General features: G+C 35.1%; 1 protein-coding gene across 2 annotated transcripts in view; it reads left to right on the forward strand.

Moving 5' to 3' along the window:
* The window catches only part of CDH13 (cadherin 13), a 535,620-nt gene that overhangs the window by 224,599 nt on the left and 291,244 nt on the right, over nucleotides 1-19,777 (forward strand). For both annotated transcript variants that reach the window (XM_059824681.1, XM_059824680.1), the window contains exon 5: nucleotides 16,271-16,423. In XM_059824681.1, coding sequence (XP_059680664.1) covers nucleotides 16,271-16,423 — 153 coding nt within the window. The remainder of the gene's footprint in view (nucleotides 1-16,270; nucleotides 16,424-19,777) is intronic.

Consider the following 19,777-nt stretch of genomic DNA (forward strand, 5'->3'; position numbering starts at 1 on the left):
AAGCGAAAACCACACATATTTTAAGTATATTGCTGACATCTTTGTGAAGATGGGTGCACTCTTGTGCCTTCATCATTATATGTATCAGCATATTATTCAGAGGCTCTCCAAATATTTTTATTCTATTTTCGTATGAGACTCACTAATATTCTAGATAAGTCCAGTCCTTTTTGCCTGAAAGTGCAATATGAATGCTACTGTATTAATATATAGTAAAACAGGTGCACTCTTATAAGTAACATGCGTTATATTTATCATTAGATGTTTTAGTCATTCTATAACTGCAGTTGAACAGAGGGAGACAGCAATTAATGACATAGCAGTGGTTAAGCCTTTCATTAGTTCTAAATCATGTAACTAGGGTCATAATCTGAACCCATATAAGGTGATGAAGTACGGATATTTGTTAACACTGAGTTGAAGAAATGTCTACGAAACCTAGGTATATTTTGGATTTACACCTATGTAACTGAAGTAAAATATGGCCATAGGTGATTATAGATTACCACTTAATAATGTCAGTTAGTATCAGTAAGAAATTGTTGGTACAAAGTGGAAACAGTTGTGGAATTAAATTATATTTTTCTTTTAGGTGTGAGTTCTCTTTTCTCTGTATCAGCAGTGAGCCAGTGCCTTGTTATGGCTGTAAATCCAAGGCTTCAGTATTGGCTATGTTTTGAACAAGGTATAAAACCAAGGCCCAGAATAGTTGTGGCTACTTACAGTAATTGCACAATATAGCCGAATCCTCTCTGCAAAGTACAGGTGGAGCAGGTCCTAGCAGGATATTTATATTTTGCCAGTTAAAAATGGCACTGGAGACTATGTTTCTATTTGATTTCTATTTTAATGCCACCATTATGGGATGGATTACATGTTTGTTAAGCATAATAGGATAAAACCCTGATACCAGTGAATTAAGGGAACCACCAAAAACCCAGTTTACTCAGAGCAGACCATCTTCCAGACTCTAACATCAGCTTCATGTTTCTGACCAACGGGAAGCAGAAAGCCAGGCATGCAGATCAGAGCCACTCAAAGGCTGCTCAGACATCCATAAAACTCTTGGTGTGAATCTGCCTCCCAGGCCCCCTTGAGCTTTTTTTTAGAAAGGCTTAAAATTGCTTTAGCTTGTTCTGATGGATGCAACAGATCCCCATTGACTTCTAAGCTCCTCTAGAAGCAAGACCTTGTTGCTACACGAGAGTGAATTTCTTTCTAACATTTAGAACACTTTATACAAATATCCCACTTGGGTTTTTTTTGGCTCTCATTTATTCAGTGTGAAGCCTTTTGCTTCTTGAATATCTTCATTCTTTTTTTTCTTCCATCTCAACTAAAGTGTTAAACTGATTTTTTTCCACACTAATAGCTACATTTACATTCTGCAAAATATAGAATGTATAGCCATTATCCACCAAACTTCTGTATATAACAGTTTAATAATTTAACAGCTTAAACTTTTACAAAATCTTACCATTAGCTTTAAATTGTATTTTTTGACATTGAACAATGTTATGGTAAGCAAATGTGACTAGAAATCATCTAATTTTTCAGAGTTAGAAAAGATAATGCTGCTACAGGTAGGGAAAAAATCTTGTATTTAGTCACAAGTGGATTACAAAGCCTGAAAAAGTTTTGTTTCTTTCTTTCTTTCTTTTGGGAAAAAAGTGATGTTTTAGTTGTATAATAATTGTAATTAAGATTTATGTATTGATAAATTCACAGGCTGATACTAACTAGCAAGTTTATAAAATGTACTGTTGTCTTTTAAAAAAAAAAAGGAAAAGATTCACTCTATTTCTATTGCCTACATATTTTTCTTTGCTTCAGGCAACAGTTGGGCAAAATCAAACCTTTTCTTATAGGACCTTGTGTATATTTACCCTCCAGTTCTTTCCTCTAAAAAGTAAATTTCATTCAATGTCAGGAACAGAATTTCAGTTCTTTGTATTATATGGATTCTTGAATGCTAAAACTGTAATTGTTAATAGCTGATGATGGGAGCCTCAAAATATAATTGTTACATTAATGGATTATGATATTGAATACTTTTTTTCCTGCAGGCTTAGATGTCATGAAATGTTGGGTTTTTTGAAGATATATTTGTTTTGAAAAGACATAAGCCATATATTGATGGACTAGGTTTCTCAGAAAATTGAAAAGCTCAGTTGTATATGGGATAAAAACAGAGATAAGTGACCAAGCAAAATGTTTTTGAAGCTGAATTTTTTTAAATTTTTTTTTAATGGTGATGTATGTGATAACAGTAATGCCTGTGAGGTAGCTTAGAAAGTTATTTTCTAAAAAGAATATAGTATAGATAGTATGTTACTGGGTTCCATCTACAGCTTCCTGTAAAGGTCATCTTAAACTTTAGGAATGTTTCATATTTAGACAGAGCATTTACAGTTTAAGCCCATCTCTAATAATTATTGATCAAAACATCCAAAGTTTACCATGTGTAATCTTTAAGAATAGGAAGCTATTACTCAAGCTTTTACTAAATCATGATTTTGTAGACTAATTTTTTTTGTTGTTGGAGTCTTTTGCAAAAGTCGGCAATGTTGACTGTGAGAATTATAGCTTCATATTATTATATAGTAGTTTTATTTGTTACACAGTGGAAGCTGAGGAAAAGATCTTTATTTATCAATGCACTTTGAAAATTGGAAAAATATTTTAAAGAATCTGTGTCATCTGACTTAAAGACATTTTTTCTGCTTGTGGTGATCAACAAGATACTGATCTGGCTGAATTCTTGCACAAAGCTTCTTAATCAAAGAGATTACATAAAAGTTTAGATACAATGTAATTAATCACTCAACAAAATTAACATTCTCTGTTTGCTTCTGTGGATTATTTGTTATTTATTCTCAAAGAGACATCAATAAATCTTCTTTATACTCTTACAGTCCTTTGTTGGAGCTAAAAGCAAGCAGTTGTGCGGTTCTTCCCAATATCCTTGAAATCACTTCAATGTTTTAGATGATTTCTGTAGGAAATGCATGGACTTCTTTTTCTAAATGAGTCATTAGATTAAATCAGGTTAATGTTTGTTTGCCAGTAGAGAAAATCAGTGGCAACTTGGATACTTAAGATAATACTTGATAAGTACTGCCATTGTAATAGATCTCACTATGTTAAAAGGATAGTTAATAGCACCTGTATTTTCTGTTACAAATTTGGCCTTTTTCCACATTGCAAAAGCTCTGGTAACCTGAGGTACACATTACTACTGCTTTGTGCTTTACTCCCTTAGAAAAGCATGTCTTCCAGTGGTAGTGCAAGTTTTGATATGCTGCTTGGTTTACGCAATGAACTGAAGTAGGGATTCATATCAGTAACTGCAAATGATGAGCATATATTTGACTTGTTACCTGCAAACCTTGAGGTGTCTCTTATTTCTCTTGCTGTCTAGTGTAGACTGAAGTGAAACTTCTGAAAGTACATTAATGTTTGCATTGCACATACATGAAATTGTATATTAATATGTAGATGCCAATTTTTGTACACACATGCATATGTTTATACATACGTATTTATATAAATATCTGTGTCAATAGGAGAAAAGACTAAAACAAAGACACCCTCACTTGGAACGAAGACAACTTTTGGCTTGCTGAGTCAGAAAATGTAGATGTTATGCATAATTAAATTTTATGGCTCAGCTTCTAGTTTTTCGAGGAAGGAAATTATAAAATTTGAATGAATTATCACACTAACCTAGAGTGACTATTTTCTGCATAAATTAAGTTTGGGTAATTGGTGTTGTTGCAAAATTGAATTAAATAGCTTTGCAAGTTCAGAATTAGATATACTGAGGCATCTTCATGCAAATAAACATGAATAATATTTTATTATCTATGATTTTCTTGGAGAGCGCCCTTATAAAAGCTACAAACAGGTGAAGACCTTTTTACAGTGTACACATGGAGAGTAAGTTCGTTCTTGGTGGACACCAGTAAAACGAAGCATATTGATTTCATGATAGCTACCTGCAATTTGTGATACACTTGATCCATTTGTGAGTTTTTAGAAATTTAGCAATGGGTTTTAAAAGTACACTCCAAAGGCCTTCTGTAGTTTTGTCAAGTACCTTGGAAAGAACAGATGTTCCATTTTCTGGGGCTCTACAAAGACCTTAAATTACTGTATGTTTAGCATGTTGTATCTTGAGATACAGCATACATTTATTGAAAACTGTTAGGTAGAAATGAAACTGCCATGGAATAAATAGCAAAACCTCGAGAAAATATGTTAGGATCAGAGATTCACCCTTCAATTTTTCTACCTACTCGAGTAATGATTCTACTTTATGAATGGATTCCTGGCTCTACAAAAACCAAGCAAAAGTCAGTCTGGTAAATACCTCATTTGTGGTTTTTAAATATGTACAGCTCTTTTCAATGTTAGTATGAATAGTTTTTATACTAACATAATAGCTTGATGTAATATTTTTAAAACTACCTATTTTTATTTTTTAAAAAAGTCATTAATTTAGTCATGATAGACTGCTTTTTTTCACATTAAAAGCAGACAAATTTATCAAGGTGTAGTTAAAACTTTCTTTTGAGTATATAACATTATCACTAGCTACTGCCACGTTGTCTTTGTGTTAGATCTCCAAACACAGCCTAAGCAATGAGGGCCTGAATAAACAGAAGTTATGGGAGATTTTCTGTTGACTCTAATAGACTTGGAGTTGAGGATGGTCACAGTGTGTCCCGTAATGTCGATTTGAAACTGTTTGCTGAAACTAACTTTAAAATGTACTGCAATAATAAAAAGTAGATAAAGGAAAAGAGAGAGGTGGGAAAATAACCTTAAAGAGTGTTCATGGGTGTTTGTTTTTTGAATTTTGATATTCCTTTTACAGGTTTAGGACTCACTGTTTTCTTGTATGTCTATAAATGCAGAAAAAATAGCTCCTGTTATGTCTGATTGTTAAAACATATATTTTCTAACCGTTGACAAAATTACTTAAGAGATGTTTGATAAAACTGAGTGGTGTGTACTAATGGTTTTGTGTTCTATGATAGCTCAAAATCCTCAGCCAGGCAGTAGAAAGTTCAGCTCTGAAGAATTTGAATGGGATATTGGACCTAGCTATACTAGAGTGCAGGCTTATAAAGAATGCTTATTTTTCACCATTAGTTCAAAGTTGTAATTTTTTCAATCTTATGAGCATTTTTGTTTCAATCTTAAAAGATTTGGGAAAGTGCAGACCTGTGGTGGTAGGACAGGTTACTTACATACAGTAGGTTTTTCTGGGTATCTGATTCCCATGCTAGAGTTGCCTTTCTGGCTTCCTGTTAGGCAGCTTTTCACAATGTAGAGCTGTTTCCTTTTATTTATTTATTTATTTTTAAGAAGTTATTACAGAGCCTTATACTTCTACTTTTATTAAGTTTAAGAGTTCCTCTTAGTCCAAGTGTGTCAAACATAGGTCTTGTCTTGGAAGGCTGTTTCAGGTATTGCTGTTAACTGAAAATGTAAGTGTACAGCTTTGTAGCACAGTGAATGAATATTAAATTTAGATAACTTAATTCTGATTTCTTGAAGACAGTAATAATATACCTGGAAGACATTAACTGACATGCTGGACAACAGTGTACCATATGTATTATTGAAGCTTAATTGTTCCATTACTCCAGAGATCTTACAGCTCTTAGAAGTTTAAATCCAAGTTTTAAGTTCTGCATTTTGACAATGACTAGTTTGGAAATTGTGTGTTCTTTTCAGCTAATTTAATCTTGATTGAGTCCATAATTCCCCAGCATGATTCCATGAAGTGATATACATATAAGACTGTATTGGAATTACATAGTCACCTGAAACCTTCTTAAGACACTAATGTAACTCTGTCACTAATTGCAACTCTACCAAGATGTTTGCACATTGGAACCTGTACTTTGATGCATTACATTTCTAATTCTAGCAAGAGTCATGCATTCAGTAAGGTTAAATTGGGAAAGTGAATCCAAGTTAGTGTTAACTTTTTAACTGCAAGATGATAGTATTTGTGAAACGTACTGTGGATTTTGAACCCTTCTTTTTAGGGAAGATGGGGGAAAAGAAGGAAGAAGAGAAAAAGAGCAAACTATTTATTGAAAAGATCATAATAGAAGACTGAAGGCATGTTTCACCATGCTTTGTTGGTGATGTTATACTGACAAAACCAAATTATTTCAGAACCCCAAATCTGGATAAATTTGGAATCTGAAGCTTTGTTAAGGAAGGCAAAACTTATGGAATTGCTAACAAAACCACTTTCAATTAATGGTTTTACTATTACAGATAGGCTAATCAAGGAATGGTATTGTTAAAATGCTTATCAGCCCCATCTGGAAATTAACAACTAAAGAAAGCTAGTATGTCCTTTGGAAACAGAAAGCATGAAGGGGTGAAGTTCCCGGGAAAGTAAAACAAATGTTGCCTAGAGCTACCTGAGCCTTGGTGAGTGAGGTAACTGCTACGCAGTTGTGAAAAGTTCCACTTTCTGTTTTTTGAGTGAACATGATGTGTGTGGAGATCCCAGATTCCTGCAAGTGTTCCCTGGCTAGGTAATCACGTCTGTGGCAGTCTGTGCAATAAACTGGGCAACCCCTCACTTGGCAAGGAAATACCATTTTGAGACTAGGAGTCATTAAGAGATTTAAAATGCTCTCAAGTAGTAGCAATTTCACCAACCATGTGGATTTTTTTTTTCAGCTGTAGCTAATGAGAATTCAATCCACTAGAGCTACAGAAACAAAGAAAAAGTAGCACAATTGGTAGGATCTGAAGAAGATGGAAGAAAGATGGAGGGAATTTAAAAAGGAAAAAAAAGACACCTGGGAAGAGAATGTAAATTTAACAGAATGAAGTGGGGAGCCAAAAACATTTCTGAGAATCAAGTATTTTTGCATCCATTTATGTACCCATCCAGTGGTCTAGGGAGGAAAGGAGTCCAGGTTTGTGGTATTAGTTGTGGGCTTGGGTTTGGATGGTTGCCTTTCCGCAGAGACAAGTGGAACAAGACTTGGGGTCAAGACTTGGGGTAGAGCTTGGGGGTCTGTTGTCATGAGTCGCTGCACGTTACTTGACATGTGCTGACAATGTAGGCTTCATTCTCGCTTCCCACAGATTAAAGACACTGACTTAGCTTAAATCCTTTATTTGATCTTAAGTCAGGCTGAATATTATACTAAGTGTGAGTAGGATTGTTGCCTAATTGCATACCTTTTAAGCTGTCATTGTAGATAGGTCAGGATAGAGCTGAATAGTGGTTTTGTGTTATAAATAAGGAGGACAAATCTGACAAAGCTTCCCTCTGCCACCCTTGAATTCATTCTAATTCACCCCTGTTCAAATTAGCTATTCACATGTATTTGAGTTTCCAATGAATTGTATTTTGTCTATTTTTTCAGCAATGAATTAGAATGAAATCAGAAGTAGAGTAACAAATAATGATACCTTTTTTTTTTCTAAGGCTATTGCAGCTACATGTATGTAGGTAAAAATTGTTGATCTGGTTTATGATGACATTGTCAACTTTAAGGGCCAATATTAGAAAACACAAATTGTGTTTATCATTCATGACTTTAAGTTAAATTTCTGCCTATCATTTCTGATAAATTGTAGCTGCTTACAGCTGGTTTGAATTGACATCTGATGGTTAATCATTTAAGATGAAAAGTGAGGTGGACCCATTGTTAAAAACTGAAATGAGTTTAGAGAATGAAAATTAAAATCCTTTATTTACAGCATAAAGCATCATAGAGCATTGTTACTAATAGAAGTATTAAGTGTTTAAAGTTTTAAATATCCCAGATAGTCGTCAAATATAGCTGCCATCTGTCCTTGGCAGAAGGGCCAACATCTGCTGAGATGCAGACCTGTGACCTCTAGATAAGTTTCTATACACAGAAAAATATTTATTTTCCTACTATGACCTTCCGTGCACAAGACATGAGCCATGGATTTGTTTCCTAGGGAACTAGTGACTGAAGAAAATCTATAATTAAATCTGTGGGTTGTTTGCTACAAATGGGAATTGGGTGCTAAGCAGGTTCTTAAAGTATCCAGAAGTATTACATTGACTTCATGTAATGGAACTAAATTTTAAAAATGCCCTTCATCATGATATTTCTTTTTTAATATCTTCAATTAAAATTTTTAAATACTTTTGATAGAGTACTTATTCCTCTAGGTTCATTTTTAACTGCAAAATATTTTCAAAAGTCAAGTCTCGGCATGTTGCTAGTTAAAGCAAAAACAAAATTAGACACAGTCTTCCAATAAGTTTCTTCAGATTAAACCGAACCTTCATTTTCAAGAGTGGTTTTAGATATATCATTCTTACCAGCTCCATTTTTCTCACTTTACTACTCCTATTCCGTTCCTCAGGTTGGCTCTGCAACTTCAATGTCTTATTCTGCAATTCCAATTACTCTACCCAGCTGGAAGTTCCCACTTAATCCAGATCTTGATTTCTTTCTTTGCTGCATGCATGGATCTAAAGATAACATTTGTAGCTAAGTCCCATGGGCAGTAATTGTAGCTGCAGGGAGAGGAAGCAACTAGGTTTTTTTATATTCCCCAGACAACCCAGGACAGGCTTCTCTAGACCTTATCAGCAGATTATTTGAGCCTGGGCACAGTTCAGCTGAGATGCTGCTGTGTTTCTTCCAGTCCGGTGCTAGATCAGAGTGCCTTATGCTTTCTTGGATGCTGCAAAAGTGGCCTTGAGCAATAAATGAAGACTTTGATCTTATTTGGAATAGATAGTACTGTGAAATACCTGGAAAAAGGTACTGTAAATTGGCTCTGTTCTCCTCTTTTCTCCTACTTCTTGTAGATTTAGCTACGTGTGTGGTGATTACAAATTATGTATTCTGTCCTATGTCCTGAATTTCTGCAATTAGAAACCATTAAATGTTGCAATGTTGTCTCTGCATTTCTGCCTTTTTAGATCAGTGATAAGTTTGCAATAAAGCATCTTTATAAATCCAAATAATCCTCTTTTTTTTTTTTTTTAAGGGCATCTTTTGAGTTCTTAATTTAATATTGTCAGTCACAGATTTTTCCTAACAACTAACCATAGCTTTTGAGCTACTCCATCTGGCTGTCACTCAAAAGACAATGGTCCTCAAATTCCTTCAACTAACAGGGTTTGTTGCAAGTTAGTAATTTAAGCAGCAGTTAAAATATGGTCATTAAATGGCTACTGAAAGGCCAAATCAGCCAGTGAAATATCCAGGCCTCTGTGAAAAGTAATACTTCTAGGTCATTTTCCTTTGAGATTACAAAAAACTGTGTTTGTAAATTCTGTGTTGTCAGTAGGAAGATACTTTTGTGTACTGAATCCAGAGTTTGCAGAGATATGTGTGAAATCGACTATTACTTAGGAAAAGGGGAAGTAAAAATTATTTGTAATTAATCTCTTGCTCTTTATAAATTAAGAGTAAAAGGAAGCTGAAGGATCACCTGTTACAAAAGATAATGCACGTCTTGATGTGTTCATTGAATTACTTTACTCTGATCTATGAGCAAATGCTCACTGTTTGCTATTTATATTGATTAAATCTTCAAATTTGGTGCAATTGTAGATGAAGCCTGCAGGCCCCAGTGCTGCAACTGATTCTTCAAGTGGAATTGTTGCATCTGGGTACAGCTACGATAATAAACCTCAAACTGAAGGTGTCCACTGGTGCACAGGGCTTCCACATGCATAATCCATTTTGTTTCATTTTGACATTTGTACATCTTACTACAAAATTGATCTGAATTTTGTAAACGTTTATGCATAATTATGATTAAAAGCCATTATGCTGAGAAGATATTTTTTGGTTGAATATCAAATATCCTATTTGTGTTGATTATTCTAAAAAGACCTCAAAAAATGAGCACTGGTGGTGAAACAACTTCACTGGTTTTTAATATATTGTGTCATTTTCATACATTAAGATATTTTGTTGAAATATTTGTCTATGCAATTTATTAACCTTGGCAAATTTCAGATTTAGAGGTTTTTTTAATTATAGTTACTAAAACATTGTATTTGCATTGGTGTAATGAAATAATAGTTGGTATAGTAACTTGTATAGGAAGCAGAGCCCCCGTCCAACAAAATACTTAAATATACCATCTGCATTTCAAGCAGTATGAGTTCTTTTTTATTCATGTACCTAAAGTTCTGAATATGATACCTTATAAGAGTATTCATGCAGTTTTATTTGGATTGCTTCAGGCAAGGAATATTTGTACCGTTTGCAGACCCCAATCAGTCTTGCAAACATGCATCAAAAATATGCTAAAACTATGTGCTTTAATTCTCACAATATTATTCCTAAATTTGACACTTCCTGAAATGTTTTCCATGACAAAGCTCATAGTTAAGATGCTAAAAAAAACCCTCTTGAGAATATTGATGTATGATTTTTCATTTTCATAATTCATTTAATTTCAACTCCTGATTATTTTTTTTATTCCCATGTTACATCTCTGACAGTTGGTATAAAAGTTTCCACATTCAAGGTATTAGTACACCCAGTACTCAATGCTTCAAAAATTTTATACAGCTATTAAAAAGGCTTCAGTTTACAGATGCACTATTGTAATAATACATGTGTTCCTGTTTGAGGAACTTTTTTCTGTAATTCATAAGAGTCTTAAGAGAACCAATGCAAAAGAATGCAAATAAGAAGTAACAGCTAATCTTGTACTAGTAGTTTTGCCCAGTGGCCGGTGAGTTTTTAATGTGTACATTAAAGTGCAAAATTCAGACACTTTCCAATCGTGTTTATCCCAGCTGAAACTGAGTCTTGGGGATCTGACATAGAAAATAGGTTTTTAAAGTTTAAAATAATTGAATTATAGCTTTCTTTGCTGAGTTAAATCAAGTCTGTTGTCTACATACATTTTTCTTTCTCTGGGAAATATATGTATGTATTCTTATTACAACTGTCAACAGCATCAAGCAAAATACTTGTAGTTGATGACACAGAAGCAATGTCTGCTCTACTAAATGGGGTTTTCCCCAGCTTTGGTTCCCCCAGAAACCAAACACTTCACCTTGACTTTGATTGTGTTCCTTTATGTCAGCTGTCATAGGAGGTTGGGTCAGTGTCGTATATTCCTATTGCTGGCCACATTTCCCTTTTCATTCTGTGCTTGTGGTTTCTGGAGTGCTGTCCCAGCGCAAGTACAAATATTAGAATTTGAGTGATTGATTGAGCTTTGCAGTGAAAGCACATGGTCTAGGAGATTTATACAGCTTTGGAAATATTGCCTCATATGTAGAGTGGAGATTGAAAACTGATCTGGAAATGTTTTGAAATTTAGGACTGCGATATTGCCTGTGTTATTGTATTGCATAAGCATCTTTAATTGCTGAAGTTTTGTTCTGTTGTTTACTTGAATTTTGTAAATATTGTTCATACTTGTCAATATTAATTTAGCTTGTATTTTGGATAACATACTGAATGGGCATTGGTCGAGATGTGTTTTGGTTGATAATTATTTTTTAAGTTTGGTGACCGTGAAAGGAAGATATAATGAAGCTATCAGCAAAGCTTGCTATGTTTGTGAACAAGAAAAAAGTGTTACTTAAAACATACACTGTCATATATAGTGTGTTGGTTTTATCCCTAATTATCATGAACAAAGGACTTAGTCACTTAGAGAAGCTTTGTAATTTCTGTTACTATTACTTATGTGAATAAATGAACTGGATGTTCTTGGCTATCACCCATATATTGAACAAATTCTGAAGAAAGTCCTCATCAGAGAGAAAGCAAAGGTCAGATTTGGCCAACATGTCTCCCTTTGTCAAAGAGCAGAATTTGCTTCCCATGCTTAACTAGTTAATCCAGTATTTAATTAATGAAGATAGAGGTATTGGGAACTAATAGATCTAATAAATTATTAAACTCAGCAAATTATATAAATTTTCTAACCACAGTTTTTGTATGTTTAGCTTATAGTAATGAAGTAGTTTCTGTTGGTTAGTGTTTTTGGATAATGATGGGAATATTTTGCATTTGTTTTGGTTGAATGATTATTTGAGTCAGTACAGAGCAGATGGAGCCTCTGACTGTAAAGAGTGATTTTCAGTATGGCAGGACAGGAAGTGTCTGTTTAAATATTTATATGATATCTAAACAATAGGCCTAAACCATTGTTTTGCTCTTGTGGAGCATAGTGATTAAAGGAAAAAATAATTCACCTCTAAATGTTCCATGGATAAATTTGCTTCCTAGGAGGCTACGAGAGGGTGGAAATACCAAAAACAAACAACGCCCCAAAAAATAAAAAAGCCACGAGAGAGACTGTGTAATGCTCTGAAGTGAAAAGTACTGGGGTTTGAACCAAATATCCCTGTCTGAGAGTGGGATTTGTTTTCTAATTAAAAAGTGAAACTAATATGATGCATCTTTAATTCAGATGGTGTCAAGAACTAAGAAATTAAGGAAGTGGTTGAGGCAAACACTTAAAGAATGAAACTGGTAAACTAGGATGGTGCTTTTAAGGACAGATTTGCTGGGTTTGCAGAACTGCAAAGTCTCTCTCTGGGGGGTAGTGTGTTTTTTTGTACTTCTATTTCTCCTCTTCTCTTGAGAACACTGATTTACTTTTGCGATAAACCCGTAACAACAGGGGGATCACATTGCTGAAATGAGTTTAGCTGGAAGGGATACATAATGTCAGCTGAAAAATAGGACTTGGTAAATATGTTTTGGCTATGGTTCAGCAAAAAGCAGATCCTGTCAGCTAAGTAACATTCTGTTTTCTTGAAAGTGTCTTTTAGTTGAGCAGAATTGTACAGTCTCTGCCTTTAAAGAAAAAAAATATTTTGGTATGTCTTTGGTGCTAGATATGTGGTCCTGACAGGACAAGGCTAGCATGGATCACTTCAGTTTTCAATACATTTATTCTCTGATGTATCCTTGACATGGGAAATTGTTATCGGGTGTGGGGTAGTGAGTACTGTCTAAGTCTACATCTAATACTGTCGTTTGGGCGCTGGGTGAGGAAATACCCTTCAAGAGTCTATATTACTGTGGGATGCTCAGCTGGCATCTATTCTGTCTATGCGATCTCCCCGGGCAATGTCAAGGCCCTTCTGAATTGTGAGATCAGAACAAGGGAAAATGAACTGGGTAGAAATTGGGAGGCCAGATAAAGTGTGCCTGCCTTATCTGTATTGTTAGTAGGTGGGTGCTTCGGTCTGTGCTACCTTATGGAAATAAATGTTTCTGTCTGGGCTTCAGGTAGTAGTGGGAAACTGTGGGAAAGTAATTTATGTATTTTAGAAATGTAAAAATGACACCCCAGAGTAAACATTCCAGCAGAAATAATCTGGCCTTGTTTTTTCTTAGCCAGTAAATTGGGAAAGCATCGTTGTGTAAATACATTGTAAGCTAGGAAATTTTCATGTGAACAGTGCTGTGTTTATGACAGTATTCAGAATGGCAGTCTTGCCAGAGGAGATGTCAGACAATCCTCCTGTTCTTTCTTCCTTGCTCTTGTTGAAGCACCAAACCATATGGCAAATTAAGCCTGATTTTTATTAAACTTTTCATTGTACTGAGCTTAGTGTGAACTGGGAAATGCACTTTCTTTGAACTACACAGCCGTTATATAAGCATCTTAATTAGGAGATGTTAATGTTCTTCCTTACATTCCTGGGAGTATGTAGCTCCCTCTTGTGGCTAATTAAACATTTAAAGAATCATACTTCTGAAAATTACTTTTTGTGCGACCACTGTTGCTCTTGAACAAATGATGCAGTGGTACATGGGGCATCTCTAACCTAGGCTTCTTATTATTATAACAAGCTTAAGTCGCTGTGCAATAACTAGATGCGTAGATGGGTAAATAGATAGGAGAGAAGGGTCTGCACATACTTGCATTGTGAACATGACTGCCTCCTGAGGCTTTAAAAAAGCTCAATGGACCCATTCAGTCATTTAGAAAAAACTCTGCTGTCTGGTAACTCTGTTGGTCCTATACATTACATGCTGAAGAATGGTTTACAGCTGAAGTGGGGATGAGATATGGGATGTGTCGAGCTCCAGGGGTACAAATCTCACATACCACATTGGGATGTCTTGCCATCGAACTCAAAGTTAAGATGTTTGCCAGATTTGGAGTTGAGATGAAATTTTTCCCTCCAGTCAGGTTTGCAGGGACACTTATTACTATTAGTAGTAGTAGTAGTAGTATTACACTCCTTCCTTCCGATCTAGAGTGGAGAAAGGTCTGTATATGATTATCTGGAATTTTTCTGATAAATTCTCTTGCACAGTCCATGATTTGTTTTGCTTTCTTCCTGTGGCTTGTTACAACCGGGGCATTGCGACTACACTACATCTTAAATTTGTCATAATCAATTAGGTAATGTTTGATGGCTATGGTGGAAATGGCTGTTGTGTAGACATCTCTGAATTAGATTTTTGTGCTGGCCTGTGCCTGACTTCAGGCCTTTCAAACCACTGTTCTTATATTGGATGGGAAGGTGCACTTGTCTTGTAATAAGTCTCAGAAATCAGGGCAGAAGATGATCAATTCATCTTTTCCCTACAAAAGTGAGCAATGGTCATGACACTGCAAAATCATAAGCATAGCTTTTTGTTAAGAAAAACACATATTTTTAAGCTTGTTGTAAAAAATAAGAACTGGTCAAAAAATGGATTGAACAGCAGGTAACTTTTCAGTAGGAACCATTAAATTTCAGTTTCATCACAAAACCTGAAGTTACAAAGTTACTTTGCCCTTTTGTCACCTGTAGTGTTGTCTGCCTCTGTGTTTTGGCATGACATACTCAGAAATACACGAGAAGAAAACTTCATCCATTAGTGTTTCTGACTTGGAAGGGGGAAGAAAAAATAGGTGAAACAGGTTTTTACTCTGAAATTTCTGCCTTCCCAAAAGGGTTTCCGAATTGAAACTTTATCTCTGAAAATGCTGATTTCCTATTTCATAACTTGTGGCAATTTTTTCTCAATTAAAATAAAGGAATAATGATTATGGAGTTTAGTCAAAATCTCCCTGCCCAGTAATCTGCAAACCAGCATTGCTCAACCCACAGCAACAGAGCAACAAACATGTATTTCCTCAGGGACATTATTAAACACACTGCATATTTATTACCTCAAAATGGGAGCAGGTCCAGATTTCTAAGGCCACTTTTTCCCTTCCTCTTCCTGAGCTGTAATTCAGGCCAGCATATAAAGAAATGACTTAATGTTTCTGCAGAAATATTAACACCATAAAATCACTAAAAACAAAAGAACATGAAACAGCAGAGGGAAGGAATGGCTTGGCAAGATTGTCAGCCTTAAAGGGCAAGATTAATTTATAATCCTTCTAGATTCTGGTGTACAAATACAAATTTGGAAAGCATGCAGTGTATAACAAACGTTGTGTCAGTCTGCAAGTTTACATATGCTACTGTCACTAATGTGAGACAGCCTTGAAATTGGATTTTTAGGGATTTTTTTCTTATGGGGAAATAAGGTAGTGATAGTAACAAGGAGTTTCCATACACACATGTGTGTATATACAAATACACATATGAATTTGGAAAGTGGAGGAATTCTAACTGTGTGACTAAGCAGAGATCTGGGCAGGATACCCAAGTATTTTCATTAGGAGATTTTTCCCTTCGTTTGAAGTCCCAGGAAAGGAGGAGTGTAGAAGGGAATGGGGGGAAAAAACCACAACCTGAAAGTAGTCTGTTTTGTAATGACTTTACAATGGCTAATAAAAAGGACTGACTAATCGGAAAATAATGCGTGATGGTTATCTGGTATTGTAACGGTTGTTGTGAAATAAGTATGCTTTATGCCACTCAATGGAATATGTCTTTTTTGTTTCTTTTTTTTTGTAAGTTTGTAGCTGCTTTATCAATTTAACTGAAAAAAGAAATAGAATTAAGTAAAATGTCAAATTCTAGATATAGAGTGAATACAGTAGCAATGGAATAAGAGAAACTCTAAGCAGTGACATAGAAGACAGTAAAGATAAGATAGGAACTGGGTAAGGACATGAGTAGCTTTTCCAGGGTTTAACACAAGAATTGCACAATGTTTTCTGAATGATTGAAACCATATTTTATAGTTACATATTATATATTACCATGAACCATATTTTATTGTTATATATTTTTGGCAGGGAATATACCTTGACATTAGGTAAAAGATTGAAATATCTTATGTGGTTTTAGAATGATTTTATAAGTTTTTATAAAATGGCCTGTAACTTCATGTTTTCCGCTGTGCAGGTCATCAGCAGTGAAGGGACAGAGGGAGCAAAGTTTCGACTCTCTGGTAAGGGAGTAGATCAAGACCCAAAAGGAATTTTTAGAATCAATGAGATCAGTGGGGATGTGTCTGTGACTCGAGCCCTTGATAGAGAAGCAATTGCCAATTATGAGGTGAGTACTCATAGCAATAGGATCTCTGCCTCTATGCTGATAATATATATTATTTGAATGTGTATTTGCTGTTGAAAAGGCTGCAGTTATTGAAGACTAAACTACAGCAACTGTCCTATAAAATTTCCAGAAGAACCCTTTGTCCTTTGGAAATGGTAAATGTGTTTATTTTTACATGTGATCGAAACTCTACTCTGCTTTCTGCATGTAACTTCTGTCATTTATCCTTAGTAAAAATACTGTCTGAATGTTGTGTGTGCATTTGATTTGTGAATACAAAATTATGTTTGGAGAAAAGGAGATCTTTTTGGGAAGTTGCCACTAAGGTACTACATGGTCATAGTTTTTTATTGTCAAGCTATCAATGGAATATACTATTCAACTCCATTTTTAGTAATGGTTATCTTTTAACAGAGATAAAGAAGATTCTGTTAATATGAAAGTGTTAGCAGATATCTTTGTCAGATGTATGTCTCCTACAAAGATTTTACTAAAGATTCCTTTCCTTGTCAATAAATGCTATGTTTCTCCCCACTGAAATTCTAACAAATGATCTCTGAAATCTGTAAAACAACTGCACTGCAATGTCCTGAAATGCATAGTATAAATAGAGGATCTGTCAATTCATGTTTTCTATCTAGCTCTTGAAATGTGCAGTCATATAAATGTGTCTGGCCACTTTGATATAGATGAGCGGCAGAATTCAGAATGCAAAATGGTTAGTACATTTGTATGTTGCCACTTCTGCCACAGCATGAGGGACTGACCTGCGTGTCCTTATGCAGCAGGCAGCGTGTGGTACTCCAGCCCATGTGCGGCACAGGCTCTGGTACAGTTCTGACTGCCATCCCTGACCTCTTTGTTTTGTCTTCTGCTGTGTGGTAATCAATACTTGTATTTTCAATCTTGTTTCTCTCCTCCTCTGGAAGAGTGTTGCCAGTTAGATGACTAGTCATATTTACTCAAACAGCACTGCTAAAATTTACCAGGTGTTGGTTTTCAACACTTAAACATTTATTTTTCATCCAGGTCTACAGTGAAATGTATGTTAACCACTCGCATAGGATTTATGGTAGTTACTGATGTCCTTAAAAGAAAAAAACATCATAGTTTCTCTTTTTAATACTGTTCCTTGTCTTCATTTACCAGCTGTTTCTTATTTTATCAGTGGCTTTCCACCTTAATATGTTCAGTATAAACCTTGAATATTTTTTTACTGGAAAAAATCATAGCAGTCTTCTCAACCTAATGCATCAAACCACAAATGGCCCTCCTATCTGATCTGGCAAAGTATAGACTTAAATTAAGACAAAAACATTTCCCTAGAGGAGCCTTTTTGAAGCAGTGCAAATTATATACAAATAGTTCAGTGCAGTAGATTATCCAGAGCAATGTGAATGTATATTCTAATAGGCTGTAGTGCTTTCTAACCTGTTATATAGCACTCTGCTCAGCATACTCACTGGCATCCTGTTGTGCCAAATGTAGTTGAAAAGTTCTGTAGGAGGACCCTCAACTTGATTACTCTGTCTTTGAATCCAGCCCATTGTGTTCCAATAAAGATGTATCATGGTGTCAGGAAGGCAGCAGGATTTTCTCCCTGATTTCGATGGTATACCAAAAGATTAATTACCTGAAAGATCCTTAAATTTCTCTCAAAAGTGTTTTTGTTTCCTGTTTTTGTTTGAGCTTCTCCCTGCCCAGTTTTGATGCCCTGAAAGAAAAAGTTCAAAGCAAAAGGCAAACAAGGAAAGAATAGATCTCCATGAAAAAAGTTCCTTGCAAGCCATCATACCATCGAGTATATAATCAGTGGTAGGGCAAGGATAAAAAGATGACATCTTTTTGAATCCTTCTAGCTACACAGAGGGCTGCTGTTCGTGAGCACTGATTTTTTTTCCTCTGCTTAGTGCATATATACTCAGGGGATGAGAATTAAAAACATGTTAATAGGGCACAAAGTAGAGCTTTGGTGATCACAGTATTTCATAGAACTTTGCAGATTTTACCATCCATGTACCTCAAAATGTTTTAAATTATCTAAGAATATTTAATTTATTATAAAAATTTTGTTGTTTTTTCTTTCATTGAATGTTTGAAATTCTGCTTTTTTCTGCCCTCTGTCTCCTGGAGGAATATTGAAAAACCTGTAGGAATTTTTCCATACATTCATTACAAGAGAAACATGATTAAATTAGAGGAGTACTGAATTCTACTCAGACAACTGTTGACTGTCTGAGTTAATCCCCTCTTTCTACTGTTTATTTTAAAATATTTTATTTGTAGTAAAAGACAGAAAATATTTTAAAATAGAGTGAAAAAATCTGTCTGAAGGTCAGGGCCTGCCAGTCTCTTTGGTGCAGCCCAGTTGCGTGGCAGTTGTGTTTTTCAGGTGAGTTTAGATTCTGTTTGTTAGCAAAAGAAACTCAAACTGGCAAGAGGAATGTAAGGCAGCTACATTAATGACACCTACCCCCACTGAAACAGATTTATATATCCAGTTGATTTATGAATTTATTTTTTATGAAATGAGTTAAATTGTTCAAGAATTGACAACTATTTGAAATTCCACCAGAATATTAATGTTGGAGTGATTAATTGCCATAGTAATTCTCACCTAATCACCTGCACATTTGAAAATGTGGTGGTTTCTATTGAGACAATGAAACTGTGCCAGAGGAGGCTGGGTGAGACAGCAAAAGTCCAAAAGGCACTACATTGAAATTAGCCATTAGTAATTTTTTTTTTTTTTCGCATGTGTATGGAACTATGTTAATGAAATCGTGTTTGCCAATGGAAAAAGGTAGGTGCTTCTGGTGTTTTTTCCCTGTAACTTTGTGGGGTGCCTCCTTAAAGGTCAGAGAATGTCCGTCAGCTTCACTTTTAAGTAAAAGCTGTTTATAAAGAAGAGCAAGAGGATGCAAAGATGTTGTTATGACCAGCAAAGACAGACTGTTGTAGAGAAGTGTGTAGTAATTCCTTTTTTCTTCTAAAGAGGTCTGATAAAGAGCATACTGATAGGAATTATCTGGATCAAAGTAAACCAGTGGATTTACATTGAATGGTTTTGGAACTTGCTACCAGCCTGTTGATGAAACTATTAAATGATGCTCTGAAGAAGGGGTTTAAGCAGAGTATGGGCATATTATTGAATTGTTTCTGGGTTGGTGAGATAAGCAGGTAGCCTAGAGTCCCTATTTAGTGGGAGCAAAAGGTGGTCAGTTGTGTAAATATGCTCTCAAAAATAATGTCTTTTGTTTTCTCTCAAGATTTGAATAAATACAACTACTTGGAAATTTCAGACAATAGCAAATCATTTGTTTATTTGGTATTGAAAAATGCAGTAGTGTCAAA

Source organism: Gavia stellata, chromosome 15 (genome assembly GCF_030936135.1).
Source record: "Gavia stellata isolate bGavSte3 chromosome 15, bGavSte3.hap2, whole genome shotgun sequence".
Classification (NCBI taxonomy): Eukaryota; Metazoa; Chordata; class Aves; order Gaviiformes; family Gaviidae; genus Gavia; species Gavia stellata.